We start from the raw sequence: 27547 nt of genomic DNA, 5'->3' as shown, positions 1-27547 counted from the left end.
AATTGCTAACAGGTTTTCCCACCACCTTCATTTACACCTCTTGAAAAACTGGCTCAGACATTTTAAAGGACAATTGGCAGCACAGCCCCAGCAGCTCTTAATCAGCTGTTTGAGCGTGACAGAAATTCATACTGAAGAAAAGTCACCATTAAACTAGAAGGACACATATGAACCAGCTGTAAAAGTAAAGCATAGATACCAAAAACTGAGTCAGATCAATTTTCTCAACCTAGAAGCAGTACCACAGAGCCAGAAGTTAAGCTAAGCTGAGCTTCCATTGCAATTTACCATGGAGTATTTACAATGTGGAAATAAAAAGAATATGGCTGTAGAACAAGGCATACAGGACTTTTCTGAGCAGTAATTTCTCTAAGAAACTGATCTTGAGACAATTACTCTTTTTTAATTACTTTAAATTAAAGTTCTTTTCTGTGTAATGCTAGTTAGGTCACCTGAGTATATTAAAACAGTCAAAGATTTACAGTCAGATGTAATTACATCAAACTTTCCATGGGATTTCCAGCTGTTCTCTGGAATTAATGCATAGCAGAAGGATAGCTGACTTAGGTATTTGTAAATGAGAGCATTCTGTATACAGGTTTGCATTTAAAACGTAGTCTATATAAAATACAGGCATTTCACTTGCATGCTATTTTACATGGGAAGAAGCCCAGAAATTCCAGTTAGCTGATGTTTGGACACTGAATTCTGAAACAGGTTATTGCTTTAATTCCAGACTAACATGTTTCACAGTCAAAACCAGGAAGATGACATGTGACTTTTTATTTTAAAGCTTTTTCTTCTGCTGCTGAGCCCAGTACTGAGTGTTACCAAGTGTCTTCAATTCCTTCAGGCATGGTGGGAAGTGGTGATGTGCATCCTTTTGCTCCACACTGAACAAATGCTCCACAGTAGAACAGGGTCTTACCCCTTGGTGGCCCTGGAGTTTGCTCTGCTTCAGCAGTGATCCAGAGTATTTTCCAGAACTGGTATAGGTGTGGTTGGAACAGTTTTCCTTCTCCATCTGCTGCACAAAGCTAGCAAAAGCACAGTTGCTGAGATTAGGATGAGAGATTCCAACAAGGATACAGTGGCTCCTCCACTCTCCAGGATATGTGCACAGTGTTGATAAAAATAAACCTTGCATATCTTCTTGTTCGTGTTTTCCTGCTAACCCTCCCTACCATTCTGATGCTGTCACCTGTGGCATGCTGGCTCTCACACTATCTCCAAGGTGGAGGAAGATGCTCTCTGTAAGCCTCAGACTCTGGAAACAGGTCCTTGCAAGTAGCTAATTTGATTTTCAAGATGTTGATACATTTTCAGGATGTCAAGATGATTTCATTTTCCTTTTGAAGCCTCGTCTTTGTCAAATCCTGACGTCAAGAAGAATCTTTTCTGTGATGATGTCTTATGCTTTTATATGGAAAAATAAGTTTTGGTATGGGGCTTTTGGATACAGCATTGTATCACAGGTGCCTAGCAGGTCACAGACTTGGGAAAGAATTAAACTCTTCCCTCCCTCTTAAAGCAATTCTCTTAAAGCAAACCCCACCAGGTAAGGCAAGCAAAGTGTGGAGCATGATAAAATAGGGCCAGAGGGACTTTTATATTACACCCATCATGCTTGTCTCTTCCTTCTTATTGTGCCATCATTCAGACAAGAGCTGCCAAGCTCACATTTATACCTGTCACCCAAGGCAACATATTCTGGTTGTGAAGAACCTTGCTACGTTCCTGTGTCCATTCTTCTCATGATGGCACAGTTCGGGTGACACTGCTTATGGATGCCCACAGATTCAGAAAACAACCACCTTCTCCCAGTCTTATGTGCAAAAGGCAGAGTGTCAGGTATCACCACCAGAGACCAGCTGTGCCGGAGAAGAAGAAGGAGGTGGTCAAGCAACAGAGAAGGAAACGCAAGGATTTTAGGTCCTTTCCTGAGGGGAATGAGGCTCACCACCGCAGTCTTTCCCTTGCCACCTTTCCCAATGGACCTGCTGGTTTATATTTAGCAGAGGCTGGGAAACTGCACTTAAGCAATAACGCATTTAACAGAAACAGAACAAGCTGTAACCATACAGGTGACAAGGCTGGATGGACAACACTGCTCTCCATATTACGTTGTGTTTTATCAAGTGCAGAGCCGTAGACAAAGAGGCCTTTGTCAAAACAGGCCTTATATAAAGAGCCTTCAAACTAAAATATCCAGAACATCACCACAAAAGTGTACGTGTTTTTAAGTTTCCACAGACAGCGTCGTGTGGAGGTTTGCCAGGGAAAGCTGAAGGAGGGTCTTGCATGAAAAACGGAGATAGGTAACGGGAAAAAGGAAGCAGTTCCTTGTGGATTTATTACTTTGTGTGTGCAAAGGGACGCTTGGCAGTCCTTCACAAGTGTGCTTTTTGAAATCATTACCTCAGAATCAGAGCGGATTACGCTGATTTTATGAAGTCTCAAAAAGAGCTGTCTGGGTGCCTGCCTCGTATCGACATCTTTAAAGCATAACGACAGTTTAAAGCATAACAACAGTGACGTACGTTGCCATATTTACCAGTTATCCCAGCTTTCTAAATCCACCGCTTCTGGCTGGAGTCCTGGCCGGCACCCGGGAGCGGCGCTGAGGGGAGCGGGCGGCGGGAAACCTGTACCTCAGCCCCGGAGCCTCGGGCTTCGTGCCAGCGCGGCCAAAGAGGGAGAGGGGCCAGAGAGTAGCAAGAGGAGAACGTTCGAAGCGCGGAGCGGTGCCGGGTGCCGGGCTCCGGGCCTGGCGGGGGGCGCGGTGGGTGGCTTTCTCCCCGCCGTGAGGCGGCCGCGGGCGGGGAGCTGCCTGAGGGGACGCGGCTGTTCCCCCTCGGCGCTGCCCCTCAGCGCGGCGCGGCGCTGCCGCTGGCGCTGCTCCCCGTGCCTCGCCGCCTCGGCAGCTGCGGACAGGGCGGTGCGGCGGCGGGGCCGGCGGCGGACGAGGCGGGCCGCGGTGCGGCAGCGGGCCCGTCGGCGCGGGGCAGGACGGAGCGGGCCGCCCGGCGGAACTCCTCGCTGCGCCACGTGTAGAGCAGCGGGTTGAGGGCCGAGAGGGCGCAGAGCAGCAGCCAGCTGGCGGCCTGTAGCGCCGGCGGCGCCGGGCGCAGGAAGAAGCCCAGGAGGCTGACCCAGACCAGCGGCTGCGTGCCCAGCAGGAACACGCAGCACAGCAGCAGGACGGAGACGCTGCTGAGGCGGCGCTGGGAGCGGCGGGGCGGCGGCGGCGCTGCGGGGAAGGGCAGCTGATGCAGGAGGTGGAAGTTGAGGACGCTGACCCGCTTGGCACTGCCCCGCACCCGCCGCACGATGCCGAGGTAGCAGTGTAACAGCAGCGCCGTCTGGCCCAGCACGGCAAGGGCGAGGAGCAGCGCGGTGTAGCGGGAGCTGCCGTCCGTCTGCCGCAGCGGCGGGTGCTGGGCAGAGCCTGGAGTCCAGAGCCCGGGCAGCAGCGGGACCAGGAGCAGCGCGAGGGCCCAGGAAAGCCCGATCATGCAGCCCGTGTGTCTCCGCTGGTAGAGGGCCTGGTACACGCTGGGCAGCTTGGTGATGAGCACGTACCTGTTGAAGGCCACCAGCAGGTGAGAGGCGAGGGACACGGTGAGGCCGAGGCCCAGGAGCCCCCCTCGCAGCAGCCGGTACTCTGCGGAGCGAAGGGAGGAGGAGTTGGGAGGCAGCAGCCCCAGCACAGCCTCCTGGGGCATCCACAGGGCGCACACGCTCAGGTCTGCCGCGCAGCCGTTCACGATGAAGGCATTGCTGGTTGTCTGCAGCTTCTTGAAGGAGAAGACCAAATAGATGACCATCACATTGGATAAGGTCCCCGAGATAGCCAAGACTGCATAGAGCAGCGAGAGGAAGATGCGGGTCCCAGAGGAGTCCTCCCAGAGCAGCAGCAGAGGCGAGCTGGCACTCCAGGAAGAGGCGTTGGGCATCTCGCTGAATGCAGCTCAGTTTTGGCTTCTCCCTGTAAATCCCATCCTGGTCTGGATCAGAAGATCCTGCTGCAGGAGTCCCCCACCAAGCACAAGGGAGGATGTGCAGCTGAGGGACTCTTAAGGCATGTTCCAGTCATACGGGCTGCAGGGTCCAGAACACACAGTTTGCAGTGAGAGAGAATGGCAGTGTCCAGGGCAGGCAGTACTATGAGATCCCACAGTGTGTAGGTAGCGAAGGTGGTTCCATAGGGAGAGGATGGCTGTGAGCAGACCAGAGCACGGCTGAGGATTCTGGAGCTGTGAAAATGCGAAGAGCAGCAGCACCTTGCAATCAGCAGCAGAAACGGGAGCAACTGATACAAAGCTTTGCAGTTTCTCCTGTGCCACGCTACGTACACTGTATATCATTCCAGGAAGATTCAGCCCTTCCACTCTTCATGAATTATTCAGCAGATTTTCAACTTGTTAAATCAAGAAGAAAAAAAAAAAAAAAAACAGAAAGAAAAAAAAAAAACCCAAACCCTGTCATGCTCCAGAAATACTGCATCTACACAGTCTGACTCTTCCCTTCGCGTTACCAGTTTCCTGGTTCGAACCCGTTTACACAACTTTCATTTGCAGCAGGCTTTCAAACCAGTATCAGTCACTTCTGTCAGAAACATGATTTATTTACTGGAGAAAATCCTCTGCGACATACTTCCCTTAAACTGGTTTTATTTCTGACCCTTTTTTAAGAGAAAGTGCACTATGCTTCTGCAAGCTTAATTTTAGAACTGGTCTATAACAACAATATACTTTCCAAATGAAATCATTCAAAACACAACAGATGCACAGATCCTTGGTAAGATAAAATTCCTTATTTGAGGAAGCTGGTCCTCAGCCTAAATATTCAGTATTTCTTGATTAAACAGCTGCCTCAGCCCACAGGAGATCCTGATGGAGGTGCCAATAAGAACACAGATAAAACAGAATCAGTGCGGTGTTTGAAACGGTCTCACACCAGAACTGATTCAGAGCACAAGTCCCAGCAGAGGTGACCAGCAGGTGGTTGCATGGACTAAAAGCTGTGTGAAAAGCCAGACTTAACACTTCTTTCCCAAATAGACAAGAGTTTGTAGTTGGATTCTCTCAGGAACTCAATGGTACTTTATTCAACAGTAGCAGAACATCAGCTGTCCTTACCCTGCACAAGACTTTAATAAGAAAGCGAGCAAATGAACTTAGTATTTCCTCTCAGGAAAGCTTCCCAGAAGAGGAATGCTGCTTAATTTTGTGGTGACTGTAGGAGATAAAGTGCTTTTACAGGTGGGTTATATGTAGGCTACAGAAATGAACACTCCTGGCTTGTAAGGTATGATCTATATATTGACTAAAGGTATCTTTGTTAAACTCACGGTGCTAATAAATGACAACACCAAATAATCTATTGGGAAATAATTATAGTTACAATATACATTCTTTAAGATACTGGAGTTAATTAGTGTGGGTTAACAGATTATTTTTTTGCAACACAGCACATCTTTGATTTGACAGGCTCATGTTTGCAATTGACAGGACTATTGATCCAAACATGCATTTGTTACCAACAAGAATACCTACGTTCTTCTTTAATTAATCAGATTGCTCATGTACTCCAGGTTAAAGACATACCTGAGTGATTTACTTGATCAGGCCCTTAATTACCATACTTTTTGCCTACTGCACTTTACAGTGCAGATCTAATCAAGTGTCAAACCTTTTGAGGCCTTTCATTGTTTAGCTGTCAGTAGAGAACAGTTATTATAGAAACTAAAATCCTCCTCTTTCTGCAGTACTGTAATTGAAAAATATTCTCTAAATCTGTAACAAGAAATCTCTCCCCAACCAAAAAGCTTCATAAAGCATACTTTAAAGAGATGATTAACAGTTTCATAAGGCCATGGAATCACAGGCCCAGCGAAACCTCTAGATCTATTTAACCCATCCTTGACTGTTTATCAAACCTGTTTTAATGATCTCCTGTGCTTGCACTCCCAGAACAAGAAGATAATGGGGCAAAAGAAATAGTAAAGTTCAAGGAGAAGGGAACAGAGGATAAACAGAGAACCAAATTCCAGGGTATTTTTTAAAAGCTACAAGGTTCTGAAGACGTCCCTGACCTTTCACTGTCCCCTAGATTTGTTGTTGTTAGGAAGCAGACTGTAACAGAATATTGGCTATATTTATCTTTCATTTTTAAATATGTTGTACATTAGCTGGCATTTATGTATTTTGTATAGAAAGTATAGAAAAAAAAGCTAGGTGAGAGGTTAATTCCTGTGTACTGGAAACTTCTTATTTAGCTGCCTTTCCTTTGTATTTACTCTACACATCCAAACCACCATCCATTAATTTTCTGAGTGTAGTGGCAGAAGCATTTATTGTGTTTTTACATGAGACTTCCACCAGAATTTGGGCAACTTCCAAAGCTCTGTTCCTGGCTTTGCCATTTCTTTAGAGTGGCTGTGTAACAGTTCCATACTGCCCACATCATCCACTGCAGTACAGACTCAGCCAACAGGAATATTAAGCACCCTGGATAAATAATCATGTGACACACAAATGTGCTGATAATCAGCAGCACAGTTAAATCATGTTAGCACCATTTGTGACTAGTTTTTAATTGAAAGGAAGGATAAGAAGCTAATGAAAGCATGATGTTTTTACAAAGACCCTGCTGTTCGTGAGACTAAGAAACCTGTTACATCTGCAAAAGGCAAGGTATAATACACCTTTTAACAGGCGTCCTTGTCCAGGAAAAAAAGAGTTCCTCAATTCAGACACAGCTTTTACGTTACGGTATTTTCAAAGGCAACCTTTACATCACACTGCCAATACGCTGATTAAATACTTTATGTTATACAAAGCAAGTACAAGGTTAGCCAGAGATGTTATAAAAGATATCCATCATACTAATGACTTTGTGCAGTGTCACCTTACATAAAAATACACTACATGCTTTAGAAGAAGGAACGTGATTTTGAAGAGCTGCTTTTCTATTACAGATCCACTTTTGTTAGTTAGCATGAAAATATCTAACATAAGAAAAGCCAAGAAACAAGAAGGCTGGATGATAAAGGCATTTTATTGTCAATTAGCTGTATGTATACATATCTACATTTCAAAATTAAACAATATTTTATCAAGGAAAGCTATTTATAACAAAGTTCATGACAAAATTCTTTATAAGAGGTAGAATTACCTTACCATTAATCTATAATTAATATACAGTATATTGTATATATATGCACACACATATGCTACTTTGTGTGTGTATATGTTACATATACACAATTGTGGAAAAAGTACAGTATTGCATGGAGATTTTATTCAGTGATTTATATAGCTGCTCTCAGTATTGCTTAGTAACACTTTCAGTACAACTTTCCATAGCAATTTGTGAGCTTATCTTTTAAATAAATAACGTGGCACTTTACCTTAACTTTAGCTGTCAAGCAAATGCAGGGAATTCCTGATCTTCACGAACAGATGGGCAGTTCAACTGAGTTTGATCTTTAAGTTTCTGTAGGTATCAGAAAAACTCCTAGGTAACAGATCTGTTCTGGTTTTGTCTTCTAAACTAGTGGCAAATCAAGTCCTTTTTTTTTTTTGCTTACTGTGCACTTGTGGAGTTGTGAAAATTTCCCACAGGATCTCCAGTGCTTCACTGTGACACCTTCATTCCCAGTCTCCTTCCTAATAACATCTGATTAAACTATACATTAAAGAGCATCTTTACTACTGCAAAAATGTTCTGTGATACGGGAATTTACATTAGCCATGTGTTTAACAGCAGTTTGCAAACTAAAATGTGTATGAAACATCCAATTGATGTTATCCAGGTGATATCCAAACTTACCTAATTGATAAGTGAAAATTAAATATAGTTCCAACATCTTCGCTAATGAAAGTGTACATATACTGCCAAATGTAGATTAAAACCACTTAAGTACGCAGCACTGCCCAACTCACTGTGCATACGCAGTCTTAACCAATTTCAGTCCAGCCTGCCTTCATTTTTGCAGCATACATTGCATAGCTAAATGTAATATTCTACATTGAGAAGAAAGTGAAAACATTCCTTTAAGACAAAAGGAAAGAAAGCATTAATTCTAGAATTGAATCATCAGATAAATCACTTTCTCTTTGCAGTGGAAGATGTAAGTTCTGTCTCAACCAACATTTTCCCTTTATTTTTCTTTCACAGCATTTCCTTATGAAACATTAGCAGCTGAAAGTAGGAAGCGACTGCATCAAGTGCTTTCACTCAATAGTGCAATAACTAGTTTCTCACTAGTTAGACTTCCATTATGTTACCAGAAGACCAAGTAGCAAAAAAATAATTACATTAGGCTCTAAGCAAGAATGGTGGACCCCTACACCAAGAAAAACTTCTTGTTCATAAAAAAATTTGTATCTTTGATAAACATGTACAAATTCTTTAAAATACACATTTTTTGTAGCAAAGTCGACACTAAATTAAAATATATTCTAATTTTTACATCATTTTTATATATATTGCTTACCAAAATATTCTCTAAATACATATTTTAACACTGTACACAAGTTAATAAATGTCTTAATGAAATTCATTAGAAATATATTCAAGCTGTCTCAACATTAAAATTTTAAATCTGCATATAACACGGGGTTAAGAATTTCCATAAATTTAACATCAGTGCAGCTGCAGTAGTCAGTGACAAGAAATTTCTGCCTGTTAAGAAGTCTCCTCTTCTTTAAGGGTTTAGTATGTCCTGGGTATTGAAGATTCCTCCTCTGAGCAAGCAGTTTCCTTCCTGAAGTTCTTCATGAAGGACTTGGATTTTAAGAGCTCAGCAGGTTTCACCAAAGCAGCAAGGCTTTAGTACTGAACATACTCAGACTGAAGGGACTGTGCAGAGAAGAAAAACTGATTACAACTCAATGGGGAAGTTATATTGGTATATAATATCCATTTTGCACTTAAGGAATGGAGAAAGGACAGGAAGGAGAAATTAGAATGAGATTAGAGAAGTGTTACAAGGCCTTTAAAACACCACCCTAAAACAATACCTTAAAAATGTGTTGGGAAAACAGATGACTGCAGGGGGTTGGAATTGGTTAAGACTTAAGGTCCCTTCCAACTCAAACCAGGCTGGGATTCTGATGAATAAAAGTCTTATCTGAGAGAGCTTTTCACTGGACTAGTTATAAACAGAGCAAATAAAATCCCCAAATCATATCTTTAAACTGCATCAATTCGTCAGAACATGAGAGAACTACTGGAGAAAAGCATGAATCTCAAGAATGGTCAGAACCTTGGAGTCTTCCATTTTCCCACTATTCTTAACTACTCCCTATAGAAATGCTCTTTGTTATATATAGTGAGAAGTGGATAATAGATACATAAACCTTTAGAGCTCTAACTAGTATGAAAAAAACACTTTTTTCTGTATCTTAGGTCTCGGTGTGTATTTCCGAAGTTGTCTTTTAAAAGCATTTTCACATCTTGAAGATCAGAGACCATCTGGATATTCTTTCCTAGGTTTAAGAAGTGCTGTCAGCATGTAAAGATTTGAATACCACTGACTAAAAAGGGTCTGTTTTTAGCACTGAATGGATTCAAAATGAAGGGTATCATTTAGTGGAACATACTTCACTGCAAAACTAAACAGAAATAACAAGTATCTTTTCATCATAGGTTCAGAATCACTGTGGAATCACCAAACACAGTCATAAAAGCCTTTCCCCCCAACTCCATTCTCTAATAATCATTCTGGATTATTATCTTTGGGGGGAGCAATTGTCAAGCTATTTATTACCTGTGTAAGAGTGAGGCAGAAGGAACTCAAAAGGCTCTCAAAGCTTACTCGTTTTCAGATGTGCATTTTAATCATCAGAAAGATTGTTACACTTAATCAGAGCAGCATTTGAGATGGATCCTTCAGAAATGAATTCCAAGTAAAGTTGATTAACAAACATTAAAAAATGCATGAAATTTAATTACACACTCATATCTTGTGCAGTACAGATTCATTTAAGCTTGGACAGATGAAATATGACCAGAAAGCACTGTATGCCTCTGGTGAGCCTGGGAACACCTAACATTAGTTGACAAAGAGCTATGAACCTCAGCCCTTTACTTTGCAGACAGTAGTAACCAAGAATTCCACATCAGGATTTTAATAAACAAGAAATCCATAAATTAAAGATTCTGAAGTTTAAACTTGATTGGCTTGTTTGCTTTTGCAGTTATGTAATTTGTGCCCTTAAATCTCTTCACATTGCCCAAAGAGATTAATTGTAATAGTTCAAAACTTGTAACAGTGATTTTTTTTTTCCTTTTTAAATATTTTGAATTTTCTACTTTAAAATTTACATTCCCACCTCCTGTTTGCAGGGACTCAAAGTACGTCCTATGATTCTGAAAGCTTTATTCACAACAAAAGATCCCAGTCCACCTTTACAAGGCCTATGCTGGTATTTAACAAAACCTCTTTTAAAGCAGAGGTAAAAATAGAAGGAAAAAAAAATCCAAAGGAAACTGCTGAACTGCAATGATGAGAGTATAAAAATCAGTTGAGTAGAATTTTCAGTGTATCCCAACAGTGGTCCCATGCAGTCTCAACCTTATCATTTTATACCCAAGTATCAGATGCTTAAAGAAAGAATTAGCTCCACTACAGTTAACTGTATCTAATGGAGTTCATGCTGAAGCAACTGCTTAGACCACTATCATTCTGCTTCAACAAGAGGCACAGAAAGCCTCCTGGAAGAGAAAAGCCACAGATCTACCTGGGCACTAGAACCGTATTCACAAGCATTTAATTTGATGATGAAGTGAGCTGTGAGTCAGCTTTCAAGAGGGAACTGCCCCAAGAGCATTCAGGACAATTTGTTAGCACCCGAATGTGCCCTTTTTCCAGGTAACTGCAGTAAGTAATGTAAGAGTTTTGAACTGAGCATCAACTCTCCTAAAGCACTGCTGCAACATTCTTGTTGCAGCAGGCAAGAATTACCCTGAGTCCACAAGATCCACTAAAATAAATCTGTGTTACCGAAAATGCATAGGCACTTGAGGTAATCCTTTGCATTTGCCGAATTTCCAGATCAGGAAGATGCACTGGTACTTGTCTCTCTTTTTTCAAAGGCTGTCCTATATTCATTAATGGGAAGCTTTTATTAAGAAACACATATAAAGATGATGTATATAAATTTTCAACCACTGCTAACACTTCACTTTTTTGAGCATTTTCCATCTTGCCAGTTTCCATGACAGCTATAGAAGCAAAAGGTGACTCATCCTAAGACTACCTAGTTACATACCCTTCCATAAAAATACATTTTAAAGAGTGATATTTGGATTTATAACTACTGTACGAACAAAGTCAGTCTTATTGTGGTACCTTAAATGCAGTTCTACTCGGTAAGAAGATTTCTGCCAATTATAATTGTGAGAGATTCTGTTAAATCAAAACATCCCATTTGCAAATAAAACATTTCTTCTATTTGGCTAGAATGGCAAGTTTTCTAGTCTGTGAAAATCAAGCTTTTTTTCTAGTTCATCAGCATACAACAGCAGAAAAGTGATAAAAAGGAAATGGATTATGAGCTTACACTGATGAAGGACAAAACCATTAGGAAAAAATAGCTGACAACAAGAGGAAGTGACAGTCATGTTTGGGATTTGTCTGTGGAACAACAGTAGTAATAAATGTTTTTAAAGATTTTCATTTTAAACAGGAAAAGGAAAAAGAGAGCATTGAATAACTTCTCCATACTGAAGAAACAAAATAATACGTACTTGCACTGCATAAAAATGAAGTTCCCAATTTCTTCACTAATGAGATTGAAGAAAAATAATTAGAACTGCAATTTTACTGTTCTAACCATCATAAAATGCTAGTGCACTGCTTGTTCTGATAGTTAACAAACTTAGAATGATGATTTTCTAAAATCAGAGTACTTGTACAGAGGGGTAGCTTGAGATTTAACTCAGGTAAGGGAGCTTCTGCTAGTAAAAAGAGGAGGAATATAATTCTTACTGTTCAAGAGTTCTTTGATGCAATAAGTTAAATGAATAAACATCACCACCAGTGTATGGAATAGGCTTCTGTCAGGTACAGCATCTGATGTGCTCCAATTAGAAAGAAGTGCAATGCAAGGCAAATGCTTCCAGCAACAAGACTAAGGGTTGTCTGTCAAGACTTCCAAGTCATTTTAGCATCTAAAGCAGTCAAGTGGAAATCATTAAATAGAATTCTGCTTTAAACAGAGTTCTGCCAACCAGTACTGTTGGTATTAAAGGTTGATGCTACTCCAGATTTTGCTCAGAGCTCAAGACCACTGATGAATATCACCAAAACCAAAATAGCTGAATGTCAGTGGTTGAAGTACTGAAACACAGCGTTGTCCATGGTTGATTAATGGGTCCTATTAAGAAGGGGGTGGGAGTGAGGGGGAAGATACTGCTTTTCCGTAGAGTTCCATATAAAAAATAAACAGGAATGCAGAACACTGGGCTAAAATACAAGTCAGTGTCTCCCATGAATTCCCAATGTATTACAGTTAATGAAGCCAACATAAGCTATGAATTTCTAAGCAGGCCAGCACTGAGGAATAGCTTTCTGGACCTGAAAAATGAATTTAAAACTGTTGCATCTACTTATTGAGAAGGGATTTTCAACACTTGGAGAAGCGTTTGAACACCTTCCTAAAGGATCTTTGAGCCAACTTAGCTTATCGGAAGACAATCAAGTTGAGATGACTAGCATGAAATACCTTCCTGACAAGAAAATAGGGTAATAAAGGACTATAACCGTGACACAGTAAAGAGATACAACTTTCAGATTGAAAGTGAAATTACTGTATTCAACCGGTGGGACTAATTACCAAGAAAAATGATATTGTCTTCAAAATAAACCAACATCAAGATGGATCTGTATTAGCAAGTAAGTCAGGGGCTCCCTACCACACAGAAAGCATTCAGAGATTAAATGATCAAATAATATACTCATTTTATATACTGTGACATCCCAGGAACTGCACTCAACTCAGTCGATTGTGCTTAAAGCAGGTAACAATTCAGTGCACTCCACTGTGATTGTGACAGATGCACAATGTTATGGGGTGTATTTAGAAGCACATGCAACATTCAGGACATGGTTGAAAACCATCTTCCAAGCAGGAAAGCAATTTAACCATTGTTATATTGAAATAGGTTGCTTCACAAGGTAACTCAGAAGCACCCTACTTACATACAATGTGTATTAGGTGTTTAAAGGCAGGAGACCGGCCACACTCAAAACCAGTAGCAGGTACAACAGTAAAACTTTAGAATGAAACAATTTATCAGTGATAAGGAAACAGGAGAGAAAGGTGTCATATTCTGAAGTTAATTTTATGTGAAGACAGTTGAATTTCCAGGAGCTGAAATATAAAACTCGGAAGTTGAACTTGGTACTACTGAAGAGAGGATGGCAGGTTCCATTAATTGTGGGCAATATATTCTATTAAAAACACAACACTAAGATTAATAGGATATCAAATCTTTTCAAACCGTATCAAATCAACTGTAAATTATTTGTAGATTTACAGTAGTAAATATGTTTATTTTTTCCCTAAAATATCTGATGTTATTTCTGATTTCATAACTGAGTTACGGGTTTCTATAGTCTCTCTTTTCTGCACTTTGTAGAGAGTCACTTTCAAGTTGCATTTAATTTCTCCTTGCATCCTCTTCATACAGACTTTCACACAGGAAAAGGGCACAAAATAAGCCCAAAGCAGCACTGGAACAGGCTGCCCAAGGAAGTGGTGAATGCTCCATCCCTGGCAGTGTTAACGCCAACTTGGACAGAGCCTTGGGTGACATGGTCTAGTGTGAGGTGTCCCTGCCTGTGGCAGGGGGTTGGAACTGGATGATCTTAAGGTCCCTTCCAACCCAAACCAGTCTGGGATTCTATGATTCTAAGTTGTCGAGGAATGAAAGCTAAAATGGTGAGACCATCAGAAATATCTGTTTTTAAAATACCTTTTCCATTTGAAAACAACTAGGTTTCATGTCAAGTGGACTTGTTTTTCACACAAACCCTACCTGTAAGAATATTGTACTTTCACTATGATACATAAAAAGGCTTCTTTAACTCTGTTACTGCATGAACATTAAGATGCATTATAAACTTATAAATGATGTTATAATTTGAAATTAAAAAAATATCTACAGGGCAAGAAGGTCCATAAAAAAAGATACCAGGAAAGGTGTTTGCTGAAGTTCAGGAGTGATTTATTTTCATGAACCTCCTTCATCTAGATGCTTGAAAGAGGTGGGAAAAAAAGCAGATGAAATGAGAATTACTTTCAAGGTAAGAGACAAAGGTATTGTTCAGAAACATGAAAGGAAGTCAGAGAATCATGCTGAGATTGTTTTGCAACAGCTTTGCTTGCAGAAGCAAGGAAGATCAGCATTGCTCAGACGCCTGACAGTGCTGTTATAACTATGAACTTACAGGAACTCACTGACTCTGGGATCGTGCTGGAGGAGTTGTAAGGCCCATAAAGGAAGGCTGATGCGTACTCATCTGTCACGGCGCTGGGAAAACTGGTTTGGCTGCTCAGGCTGTTGCCACTACTGCTGTTTCTGTTGTACAAGTTGTTGTTCAGTTCATGGTTATTGCTGTGAGGCAGCTGCAAGCTGCCATTCAAGTGGCTGGAGAGATGGCTTACAGAAAAACCTGTCCTAGAGGACAATGATGTCAGTTTGCTCTCATCATCATCTGAAGCAGCATACAGGTTCCCTAGAGAACTGGCTAGTCTGGAGTTTATGGAAACACTGAATGGAAAACACATATGGGAAAAAAAGAAAAATATACACAATATATGTACAGATACATACAGAAAAAATAACAGACAATTCAGAAGACATTAAGTAAGTAACATAGACCAATCTGAAATCACTTGTGTTCATCTTCTAGCTCCCAACTAATGAAACCCAGAATTCTTTGTCAGGAGGTCCCAAACTTGGCTTATTCACGCACTACCATGGCTAGCTTTCACCTCTACCAAATTGTATGCCCATGAAGAAGGTTGTTTAAAAAGGCTTAGGCAGTGTCTGATCTACATGGAAGTACTTTGTGTACATAGAACAAATTAAGAACTCCCCTTCTGTTTCCTGAAATCAGTAATGTGATACAAGTCCTCAAGTAACCAGGAAGTGCTTATGATAAATTTTGAGAAGAAAAATAGGGTGCCCTGAAATACCTCTTTAGTTATTCTTTTCAAGTAAGTATTTGTGCCCAGAAGTTATTAAAAATGCATCAATCATTCTAAATTTCACTTAACATCTATCATTACTTAGTACGATAGCAATAACGGGTTCATAAAATTAAAGATCACTCAGTATTCTTCTGTCATTAATAGTGAATAGACTTGTGGGAATACTTGATATAACCCCACCAAAACTCTCATGCCAGCAGTGTAAGTTTTGGGGTTTTGTTTGGTTTTTAAATCTGCAGGCAACTAAAGTTCGGCTGGTGGAGTAGCTAATCACTCTGGAACAGCCCTTCTTACACCCAAGAACAGCAAGCGCTTCATAGACTGCATATGTGCTGAAAACTATTGTGTACCATTATACCAAAATGAGAAGGAAAAAAACCCAAACCTTTTAAGATTAGAGCCCAGGGATGTGGGAACTTTGCTTATTCTTTCTGCAGATGGTGAATGAACTGCCATCACTTTGGAGGCCTTCAGAGGAGACATGGATCCTTCTGTGCTACCTGAAGTATTGAGTCTAAAGAGAGCACAGTTTTAGTGAGAACCAAGGTTATGAAAACATATATCTCAAACACACAGACCCTTCTAGTATGGTATTCCAGGCCGGTATTCTAAGAAGTGTGAATTCTCAGGTTAGAGTACTAAGAACTCAACAGTGCAAACACAACAGTCTGCCTGGTTTTAAATCTGTTTCTAATAATCTTTTAAAAGATCCCACTCATGTTGTTCCCCTGCTGTACCATATGGTGCAGCTACAGCTGGAAGTGTGGGGCACTGGACTACTCAAAACATGTTAGCATTAGAGCTGGCCATATTCACTTATTAAAAGCTAGCAAACAAACAGCCTTACAGTAGAATGAAGTTCTCTCCATCTTTACACCAGGGGATATTATCATGATCAGCTCTTTAAATGATGAAAAACCTTGGGTACAAGTCTTCAGCTACAAGTACAGCATGACATTGAGCAGAAATAGCTTTCGCTCCACACCAAGAAAGGGTAAACAGACACCTCCAAAGTTGGACATTTGGAGTAATCAGTTTCCAAAATCCAGGTTGTCACAAAACTGAAGAGAATATGTTCCTTTCAGTATTAATGCTTTCTAATGACAGACAGTTTTTATCTTACATGTTGTATTTTAGATGCAGTGGGGACACACTGAGACTCAATTCTGCCATTCCTGTAAGTCTTGAAAATTAAGTCAATTTTCACTCTACATTTTATTTCCCTTTAGGAAACATGGTTGGTGCTGGCTTGAGATTAGCCCAGGTCATAAATGAATATTTAGAAAATGAGAAGAAACTAATGGCTTTATTGGCTCCACAGAAAGTTCTAAGCAAAGCCTGTAGTAAAATATCCAGTGAGGACCCTGTACGAAAAGGTACTGAAATTCAGTACTTATCTTCTAAAGAACAGAACTAGTTGTATTCACTAAGCAATACCTGATCTACTAAACCAAAACTGACAAAAATTGTGATATGCAAACAGCACGTAGCCAGTTTAGGCATTTGAGACAGAGATAAAGTGGTTATGGGTTAACTGGTGGGCTGGTTTTAGCTAGGATAGTTAATTTTCTTCATAGCCTCTAGCATGGGGCTGTGGTTTGGATTTGTGCTGCACACTGCATTGATAACACAGGGATGTTTTAGTTTCCACTGAGCAGAACTCACACAGCGTCAAGGCTGTTTCTGCCTCTCACTCCACCAGCGAGCAGGCTGGGTGTGCACAAGGAGCTGGGAGGAGACACAGCTGCTCCCAGGGGACCAAAGGGATACTCCAGACCATATGCAGTCAGGCTCGGCACACAGAGCTGGGGAAAGGAGGAGGAATTACAGCATTTGTCTTCCCAAGTAATGGTTATGTGTGATGGAGCCCTGCTGTCCTGGAGATGGTTGAAGCCTCACCATGGGAAGTGGTGAATGAATCCCTTGTTCTGCTCTGCCGGTGTGTGTGGCTTTGGCTTTCCCTGTTCAACTGCATTTGCCTCAACCCATGAGTTGTTTCCTCACTTTCACCCTTCCATCCCACTAAGGGGAGGTAAGTGGGAGGCTGTGCAGTGCTTAGTTGCTGCCTGGGGTTAAACCACCACCATTACTCATCCTTCACTGCAGAACACTATCGATACTAGAAAACGTGACTGAGGAAATTACCTGTATGTGCTAATTATTTATTAAGAAGAATTCAGGGTATCCCTGAAGCAGAGCTGTACCTCTCTGCCCTTATATTCCCACTAGCATTTGCAGGTGTTAAAGTCTGTTATCAGAAGTCTGAAATTGCTGATCAATTGGAGTGATAATTCAAAACACTAAAGATATAAGCCCTGAGTGGTATCCATTGAGAACTATAATGTTAAAGTTAATACCTGAAAGGTTGTGATCGTGACCTGGTGTGCAGTTTTGTGTCTTGCAGCCTAAAGAAACAAAAGCAGCAGCCTTTATCAAACCATAAAGAGCCTTTCCCCTCTGGCAAAGCATACTCCCATGTCTCATCCTGTACATTAAAGTACAAGACTAACAAGAGTGAGGAATTATTGACAATCATTATTTTCGTTTACAGTTAAACAACAGAGAAGTATTTCAGGTTTATTTTTGAACTTCACATTTGTACTGGTTCTGAGAAGTTTAACATTTACATAGGGAGTATAGAATATTACAGAAAGGTAGAGAAAGTTCACTGAAGAATATTTTGCTTGAGACAAAAGCTTTAAAGTGCTAGAGAGAAATCTGAAGGTTTTGATGTATTTTTGCTTTGTCTTTTACTGCTACATGATAAGTAGACAGGGAGAGAGAAAACCATCAAATCTGCAACTAATAGTTATATATCGAGAGTTCCCCCACAGAAGGTGGTGCAACAACCAAGACCATGCACTTGCCATAAAGATCTGATAGCACTGACTCAATTTCAAATTGCAGCTTCCCTCAGAATTCATTAACACTTACCTCAGAGCTCCAGCTGTACTAGAACATGTCCGTCTCCGCGTTTTTAAGGCATTGAGCTTATCTCCCTGGGTCATGCCATCCTGAGCTTCCACATGTGCATTGTCTTCAAATTCATTCTGGGAAACATGAAGCATGCAAGCAAGGAAATCCATCAGATCCTTAGCAGTAGTTTCAAAGTGCTGAACATCTCCTTTGCAAGGACTGTGATTTAAAAGGCTAATCCCTCTGCATGGATGGGGCACTGCTCTGTCCTTGCACAGTTAACTCTTGTCACTCGCAAACACACTCCACAGAGGCTTTTTGCAGAATCCGACCTCAAAGTGAGTTCAGGATGTTTGAGTCTAGTGCTAGTATTTATTTACTTCAAAGAAGTGGGTTTTTATAGGACATAAAATTCAACTCCTTCCTCCAGAACTATTTTTAAAGTTATCCTCAATGTGAAAGGGAAGCATCAACACACAACTTTGTGGTACACACAAGAGAAGGATGAGATCTAGATAACGTCGTGTGTCCTGCAAAAGGAGCTAAAAATCCACTGTCCTAAACATCCTGTGAACTGGCAGCACTGTTTAAATGCCTGTTTATATTTTCTGACTCAAAATAGACTTTTCTAAGACCCAGGTATTAAGCAGAGAACAGTTTCTTAAGTAACAGAGAAACATGAAGCTACACAAAGCAAGGAGAGAACTGTGATTTTTTTTTTTTATTGCCAAATGAAAACAACTCATACCAGTTATCACAGAGTCATAGAACCATCAGTGTTGGAAGGGCCCTCTGGAGATCATCTGGTCCAACCCCCTGTCAAGGCAGAGCCACCCAGAGCAGGGCACACAGAACCATGTCCTGGCAGGTTTGGAATGGCTCCAGAGAGGGAGACTCCACAACCCCCTGGGCAGCCTGTGCCAGGGTTCTGCCACCTTCATGTAAAGAAGTTCTTCCTCACGTTGAGGTGAAACTTGTCCTGTGTTAGTTTATGGCCATTGTGCTTTGTTTGACCTCAGACAAGTGTTTGTTTGCATTACTGCAGTTCCTATTGTACCTAAGTGACCTTGCTGCTCTGCAGAAAACAGAATAGTGAGGGCTTTGTAAAATCTGCAATACCAGTCTAGCCTGGATATAAGGCTGACATTAAAAATGACAGCAGACCCTTCGGTTTAAGCTGTATCTTTTCCTGTTTCCTTCTGCTTCTCTTCCCCTGAGTCTTTGTATCATGGGTATGCTACTTTCTATGTTAATTTGGATGAATGGACTTCGTGAGAGCAGCTGCAAGCCAGAAGAGCAAAGATACATTCTGTTTTCATGACCAGCACTTGTGACTTTACAAAGGCCTGTAGAGACAGGACAAGGGCAATGGCTTTAACCTGCCAGAGGGAAGACTGAGATGAACTCTTAGGCAGAAGCTCTTCCCTGTGAGGGTGCTGAGGCGCTGGCACAGGGTGCCCAGAGACACTGTGGCTGCCCCATCCCTGGCAGTGTTCAAGGCCAGGTTGGACACAGGGGCTTGGAGCAACCTGCTCTGGTGTGAGGTGTCCCTGCCCGTGGCAGGGGTAGGAACTGGATGAGATTTAAGGTCCCTTCCTCCCTTAACCAAAACCAGTATGGTATTTTATGATTAATAGTTCCTGCCATTAACCCAGACAAAAGGTTTACAGAAGTAGTAACACGGTAAGTTAATTCAATCATGTAAAGATCCAAGTGTTGCATTAATTATAGGACAACAAAGATTTTAGCTAGATTTTACTGAGGATTATCTGCTAGGCCACTGTTACCTCATTGTTGGTAAATTTTGTTTCACTGTCTTTCCCTGCCCAACAGTTACTGCGTATAGCTGTTCTGTCCTCTGATTCTGAGCACTGACGCATTTGGGGGACTGGGAACATCACTTTGGTTTGAGCTTCTAGAGAGCCCAGTATAATGAGGTTTTGAAATATAATCAAATATCCAATGGGATAAAGACATAAGTTAAATGTTTTCAAATCTGAATATTAACTTTAACATGACATCTGTAAAAAAATGAAATACACATAGTGTAGAGAGGTTCACAGTAGAAGAAAGTGGCACTGTGAATTTGTATTGTGAACCTGAACATAAGCTGCTACAAAGTGTATAGGTAGCTGAGTTACCTGCAAGTAAGTTGCCTTGAATACTGGGAGCAGTGAAGTTGCAGTAGTAGCTCAGGTTTGAAAACATAACTTTCACCCATACAGCTGTGTGCCAACTGTTTTCACTTGGTGTACATCATCCCTACACAGTGTTATATTTTCCAGTTAGAAATCTAGCTGTTTATGTATCTCAAGCTACAAACTTTTTATATTCCATAGTACTTTTACAGATGATGATAGATCATGTGACAGATGCCCATGACATCCCTGTTTTTTTACATCAAGGACTCCGTCAGCAATGTGAAAGCTCTTCAGTTATCACAGAGCTAAGACACCATTAATCAAATGCATAGTTCCTCTAAACTGCTTCTTACAGATACTGTAGGAAACTCCCACAGAATGCACAAGTAGGATCACGTTCATTCACATTTCATGCCTGTGCTTCCTAGAAATAACTGTAAGGTCCTTATCCTGAAAGTATCAGTAATCCATAACACTGTGACAAAGGGATGGCCATCTATACGATCATTAGCTAGAAATTTGGAATAAATCCATTTTCAGGAAGAGAACTGATTTATTTTTATGCAATCAACAACTGAACCCCCTAAAAGAATGACCTGAAATAATGCAAGTTTTTGAAGTTTGAAGAAATACCTGCATCAGTTTAAACCAGAGCTTGTGAAACCAGAAAGTTGTGAAAGTTGTGAAAAAGCAACCGAGTACTAAAACAAGCCTAAAAAAATTAAACATTATCTGTAGCTAGTTATTAACAGATCAACTCCATCTCTGCTTATTTGAAATCTTCCCTACAAACTCCTACCTGCCTATATTGATCCAAGTCTTGTATTTTATTCAAGCTGTCACTGATTGAAATGTCCTTCAAGCCACAAAGAACTCTGTTAATGTTTCCATCAAGGACTTGCTGCTTCTGCTTTGATTGGATGAGATCTCCCTCCAGCCATAACATTGCTTGCTTCCTTTGGGATACAAAACAAATCAATTCATATCAACAACGGTGCAGACACATAAACCCAACAGGAAAGCATGCTACTCATACGGATTGCTAAAAACCCCATGGATTCTGGACATCTTCATCTGGAAAGAAAATAAATTTAAATCTATCACAAAAAAGAAACCCCAACAAACCCACAACATTTTCAGTGGTTGAAAATAACAACAATCCCCCTGCATCACTAAACAAGTCTGTAGCCATCACAGAAATATTACAGGTAATGAAACTTGAACTTACAAACCCCGACTGGGTAAAGAGATGAACTAAAGAGGAATCAGCAATGGTATTTTAATAGCTTTTAAAACACAACTTAAAGATTCATTTAAAGTAACGTTTTTATGTAATGTGGAGAATGAAAGATGACACAGCACTTTCCAACTTGTTATTAGCATGAGCCATGTGTATATAAAGACACTGCAGTAAAATCACAGCTGACCTGTACAGTGGAAGTGGTTATAGCCATTTGAAGTTGAATGGGACTCTGGTATCAGTTGTAGAAAATAAAAGCTCATGTATTTCAGACATAATGCTACAATGTGCATGGGCTGAGCAGGCTTTTGTTGATGCGATTGTGTTATTCCTGAATAAGGAAGTTGCTGGGTAAGTACCACTCATGACAGTTCCATTCAAAAACTGAGAACTCCACTACATATTATTGTAACAAAATTAAAGCCTTATACTGAACAGAGGCAAAAAGAATAAGGAATTCAGTCAGAATATACTTGCACTGGAAACTTTTCTTTCTTTGAAAGTATTATGGCAAAGCTCAAGGGCCAAGCAATCTGAGCCAAATGCCTGAACCTGCTCCATAATACAGGAGAGGTAAGCACTCTAAGGAAAATTTCACTACATTCCAAAAAAACAGGAAGAGAAGGGAGAAGGATGGGGCAGGGGAAGAGGGAGGACCTCATATTCCACCTACCAGAAGGAGCCTATAAAACATGCCTGAATTTAAAGATCTTTGAAGTCTGCAAGAATTCTACTTTTTGTCTGATGCAACTTTGCAGCTCCAAGGGCAAGAGATTTTTATACAAGAATGATGCAACTGGTATTGGCTCTCAATCCCATTTTGACACTACTGGAAACATTCCCTGGGTTTTGCCTGGTTGTCACAACAGGTATCTATTGGCAAGAGGCCAATACAAACCTCTTAATGAACAACACTACAGTATGAGTAAAAAAAAAATCTGATGGAACTTTGCCTATCTATAAAAATCAAACCAAGCATTTCTATAGCACTGCAGAAAAGATATGGGCCCTGCTTTTCATATCTTTAAAGTAAACTGCACTTACTAACCACACTACATACTATCTCTCTCAGTTTTGCTCTACTATAGAAGTTATTTGTAAGAGCACAAATGTGTAAGCATCAGCACAGTGTGGAGAAGTTAAAAGTGCCTTCAGTGAGCACTTGTGGTTTGTGAAAGTTTGTGATTCAAAAAGTATTCTGACTAATGGTGGGCCAGATGTCAAATAAAGGAGTGCCCACTCAGTTGAACTGGAAAAAAAAAATAGGAATCTTCATTCATGCTCAGTTTCTGTTACGAATTACAGTAACGCTTCTTCTTTCTCTCTGGTATCTGTTGGATTTTAAGATGCTCCCTACAACTGCCTGACAGGAGGATGGAGCCAGGAGGGGCTGGGCTCTGCTCCCAAGGAACAAGGGATGGGACAAGAGGAAACGGCCTCAAGCTGCACCAGGGCAGGTTTAGATGGAGCTGAGGAACAATTCCTTCCCCAGAGGGTGCTCAGGCATTGGAACAGGCTGCCCAGGGCAGGGCTGGAGTCACCGTCCCTGCAAGTGTTCACACACTGTGGAGACAAGGCCTCAGTGCCATGGGTTAGTGGTGGCCTTGGCAGTGCTGGGAACGGTTGGGCTGGATGAGCTTAAAGGTCTTGTCCAACCCAACTGATTCTGATTCTAAGCAGTGTATGTTTTATTGTATTTACACAGTATCTAGGAGAGCTCTTGGGTTTTTTTGGTCCAAAATAAGACAAATTGTCCTGGTTTCAGCTGTGGTAATTCTCTCCCTTAGCAGCTGTAGATGTACTGTGTTTTGGCATTAGTCTGAGAATAACACTGGTAACACACTGAGGTTTCAGCTGTTGTTCAGTAGCACTTACCCCAGTCAAGGACTTTTCAGTCTCTCATGCTCTGCCATGGGGAGGAGCACAGGAAGCCAGGAGGAAGCAGAGACAGGACACCTGACCCAAACTAGCCAAAGGGGGATTCCAAACCACAGCACGTCATGCCCAGGATAGAAACTGGGTGTAGCTGGCCAGAAAAAGGGCTGATCACTACCTAGGGGTGGGCTGGGCATCCGTCAGTGGGTGGTGAGCAACTGTACAGTGAAACACTTGAGTTTTGGTTGTTTTGTTGTTGGTTTTTTTTTGCAGAGGTGTAAAGGGGGAAGAGAGGTGGGTGAGGGGTGTTAGTGTTATTCCTTCCTCTCTATTTCTTTTCATCATTGTCATTATTATTAAAGTATTATTACATTTTATTTTTAATTTGACTATTGAGTTGTTTTTACCTTAACCCACAGGGCTTTACCTTTTCTCTGACACTCCTCCCCAGCCCAGTGATGAGTGGGGAGCAGTGGGTGAGCAGCTGCGTGGTGCTGAGCTGCTGCTGGACTTAAATCACCACACTAATTTGTGCTGTATCTTTTTCAAATGTTCTTTCTCCTAACAGTGAAAATGCCTCCAACTAAGTATCATCATAGCATCAAATAAAAGATATCAGCATAAGCATTGTAATAGTAAACGTACAGTGTAGAAACCACCATGAAATTAAACTTAATGCCTACATCTTCGAAGCCAGTGTAATTTTGTCATTCAGTTCCAGTCAGGATCAAAACTTGAATCACCCATTCAAGTCATCTGCACATGAAATGTTCTCAACCCAAAGTGTACAGTCCATTTTGAGAAAAGCTGTATTAAAACCATCCCTTTATTTTGCTAATGACCATTAGCTGCAAATCAGAAACACTTCATGCATTATCCTAGGAATCTGACAGAGGTCAGGAGCTGTCTACTACATACTTAATCTTTAGTTACAAGAAAGAAAAACAACACATAGCAATTATACTATTGTGAGATTACGTGTCATCATTGGCTATATATGAACACAAACATGCAGAGTCTTGAGACCCTCTGCCCTTTAAGGTGACAAAAGACACAGCACCCCAGAGAAGACGACTGTTAGTAAGATTGAGTTTAATCCCAAGTTGACTAACCTTAAATATACTGCAACAGGCAGTAACATACGATGTCAGTAGACAGAAAGTAGATCCTATAAATAGTGCAAGATGGAGAAGGGTGTAGAGAAGCAGTTCATTCTTAGTAGCAAAGAAGGTATACATACTCTTCCAAGAAGTGTTGCTGGGGTCCTATAATAGAGCCTGGTCGACATATTCTTATCCAAGCAATGGCTTCAGCATGTGTGAACTTGTAGTGTTTCATTATGTAGCAGGCAATCAGTGTTCCTGTTCTCCCCAGGCCAGCTACAGAAACACAAGTATCATCACTCACACACAAATTAATGAGCATTTCTGAAGTATCCAATTAAAGTAGGATAGGAGAAGATGTCTTTACAATGTTATTCACCACCTTAATATTTGAAGAAAGAACTTCCGTTAGTATTTATCACATAACTGGATTTCAATGCTGCAGGTATAAGAACAAATACGTGCTTGTAAGAAGTTAACAGGATTCAAGAATGCATGGAGCGATGATCGCTCTCAGAACTTGCACAATTCTACTTCCAAGTTGGTTGTTTTGGGGTTTTTTAAAGGCTGATATTACAAAAAAAAAAAAAAAAAAAAAAAAAAGGAAAAGCAATTACCAAGCCATTGATATATAAAATTATACACTGGTCAAAATTCTTGCTGTTTCTACAGGTAGCAGTGAATACTTTTACAGCTTGGTTTCACAACAGAACTGATTCCAAAAGAAAAAGCCATTGGCTGAGGAGACACATGCTGCTCTCTGTTGTGACGTGCACATTTATTTGCATGTATTTGAAGTCTGATTTGTAGAATATGTGTGTTGGCCTCTCAAAGGTACTCTGATTTTGGTTTTAGAAATACGAAGTTTAGCAAGTGCATATCTAAGTCACTAGAAAAGTATACTGTATTCCTTCAGCAGCTAAGCTGGGAGAATAACAATCTATTCCTGTTGATCACTAGTTTATACTCTCACTCAGTTAGCAGATGTCCAGCTTATTAATGCCAGAATTGCAGGGTTCTAGCCACAGTAGCAACTTGTTAGCAAATAAACTTATCTTAGATATGCATACTTATTGTTCATGGAAAAATGATGAATAGTGCTGTTCTTGTTTCAGACCAGCAAGACATTCGTCTCCACAATGTCCTTACACAACTGCAAACATAAATCAAGCCAAATCCTTCAAAACTTCTGTTAATCATCCTCGATTAAGCATGTTTTGTGGCTGTTTTGCTGAAACAGGCAGGTTTGAAATGCTGGCATCACAATAACTCACATTAACTTGAAATGTGGAAAGTCATGCTCCACAGAAAAATGGACAACAGTCCAAAAGCACAAAGAAAACCTTTCAGTCTTTTGCATTTCCTAACCAATTATCATAATGCTGTGGAAGCACAATGCAAAAGAGAAATCAACTCCAACTCAGGCCTTCTAGCGATACTAAGAAAAACCAAGACAATGAACAACAGATTGTCAGTTACTGTAAGTAGTGGCGTAGGATGAAAGAACTTACTATGCACATGAAAATAACAAACATTTATCATATATTTAGCCAAGTATGATAAGCAATATTATTTTCATGACTGGAAAGTGTTATTTTTAAATGCTTTATTTCTAAATAAACTCTATGGATTAATACTCATCTTGAACTTCAGTTTGAGAAATAACAGCGCACACACCTTTACAATGTACAGCAATAGCCCCATCAGCATTCTCACAGATATTGAGGAACCTCTGAACTATGCTGTCGCTTGGTGTGCTTCCATCTATGAAGAAGAGGTCATAATGCTCAAACCCAGCATCAGTGAAACGTTTGGCCTCATAAATTTTTTTGTTGAGTCTTATGATTGATGTGACATTATGTTTCTTGAAATAGGGAAAGTAGGCTTCAGGTGCATGAAGAGGATAACCTATGAAAGGAAGAAGAACAAGAAGTAAGTTGAAATTCAGCAAAAATCTGATTGTAGTTTTTAAATGACCAAGTTTCCTTTTAGCTGAACCAAATCTCTCTTTTCCCTATGTTGATCAAGTTTCTCCTTTTTATTCCTTATTATACAGAATCATATAGGTTCTTCCCATTATGCCAAGAATCTTCAGTAGTAAAAGCAAGCTTCTTTTAAAAGTCTTTCCTTCATTACAGTCTCTTTTGCTTTACGCAACTCACCTTTAATTCTGCACACTTACTGTATCAGGTGTCAGGTTCCAGGAAAAAAGGAAGGACCTGAATTTCTCAGGCACTTCATCACTGAATGGAAGCCACTGACTGTTGGAGGAATTGGAATTCTTCCAGCCAAGAAGAATTCTAAAACCTTTGGAATTAAGCTCTATCATTGCACATAAAATGATCACTGTATGATTATTTCTGAAGACGAAAATTAACCTATAAACCTCTCCTGCTCACTCAGTGGGACTGCTCCACATGCTAGAAATGGGACAGCATTACAATATGCACCATACCATTTTCAAGTTTGCTTTTTGGGTGTGGTCCACTAAATGCCAAAAATTTTCCTGGAACAATCCAGTTGAAGTCACCATTTTCCACTCGCTATAAAAAAAAAATGTCAGGAGAAAAAGAGAAAAGCATTTTAATATCTGTACAGACAAGGTTCAAAAGAATTGATCTTGAGTTTATTTTACTTTTTGCTATGCTGTTGCTACCTTAAATGAAAACACTTCAAATGGAATGAACCATCTTATCTATTATGGGACAAACTAACCAATCATAAGCTGCTTTGCAGAAATCTCTCCATAAAATGAGATACAAACCAGTTTTGCTGAAGTTTTCCAAGCAAAGCAGAAAGATCCTCTCTCTAAGATATTTCTCTCTTAGAGGTTTCAGCAGTTTAAAATATCTACTTATAAAAGTTACAAACACCATCATCCTTGTATGTTTTAATGAAAGAATATGGAAAAATGCCTCCCTTCCCTGTAAGGCATTGGCTAAAAAAACAATTCACAGAAAACAAATTAAAACTAATTAGTCCTTAGAAACAATTCTAATTTCCCTCTGGAAACCAAAACCTACATCTTGGCATAAGCTCTGA

At 40.5% G+C, this 27547-nt stretch overlaps 2 protein-coding genes across 6 annotated transcripts in view; both read right to left on the bottom strand.

The window, feature by feature from the left end:
- Positions 1 to 27547, bottom strand: part of CDC14A (cell division cycle 14A) — a 73612-nt gene that overhangs the window by 7248 nt on the left and 38817 nt on the right. For 3 of the 5 annotated variants that reach the window (XM_061379004.1, XM_061379005.1, XM_061379006.1), the window contains 9 exons: positions 26961 to 27048; positions 26183 to 26413; positions 24643 to 24781; positions 21087 to 21243; positions 18165 to 18280; positions 17588 to 17635; positions 15616 to 15744; positions 14465 to 14787; positions 7045 to 8868 (listed from right to left, as the gene is read on the bottom strand). In XM_061379004.1, coding sequence (XP_061234988.1) covers positions 8855 to 8868; positions 14465 to 14787; positions 15616 to 15744; positions 17588 to 17635; positions 18165 to 18280; positions 21087 to 21243; positions 24643 to 24781; positions 26183 to 26413; positions 26961 to 27048 — 1245 coding nt within the window. In that variant the 3' untranslated portion in view covers positions 7045 to 8854. Of the gene's footprint in view, positions 1 to 7044; positions 8869 to 14464; positions 14788 to 15615; positions 15745 to 17587; positions 17636 to 18164; positions 18281 to 21086; positions 21244 to 24642; positions 24782 to 26182; positions 26414 to 26960; positions 27049 to 27547 lie in introns of those variants that run through there. The other 2 variants (XM_061379007.1, XM_061379008.1) reach the window with 2 other exon arrangements.
- On the bottom strand, positions 2868 to 4363 carry GPR88 (G protein-coupled receptor 88). The gene has a single exon (XM_061379364.1). It carries the CDS (start codon positions 3954 to 3956, stop codon positions 2868 to 2870), a length of 1089 nt encoding a protein of 362 aa, XP_061235348.1. The 5' UTR covers positions 3957 to 4363.

This window comes from Neopsephotus bourkii, unplaced genomic scaffold (assembly GCF_033783945.1).
Source record: "Neopsephotus bourkii isolate Nb327-2 ecotype Australia unplaced genomic scaffold, CSIRO-AGI_Nbou_v1 NB_1768, whole genome shotgun sequence".
Lineage (NCBI taxonomy): Eukaryota > Metazoa > Chordata > Aves > Psittaciformes > Psittacidae > Neopsephotus > Neopsephotus bourkii.
Note: the sequence above shows the minus strand (reverse complement) of the source record. Positions and strands in the feature narration are given on the sequence as shown.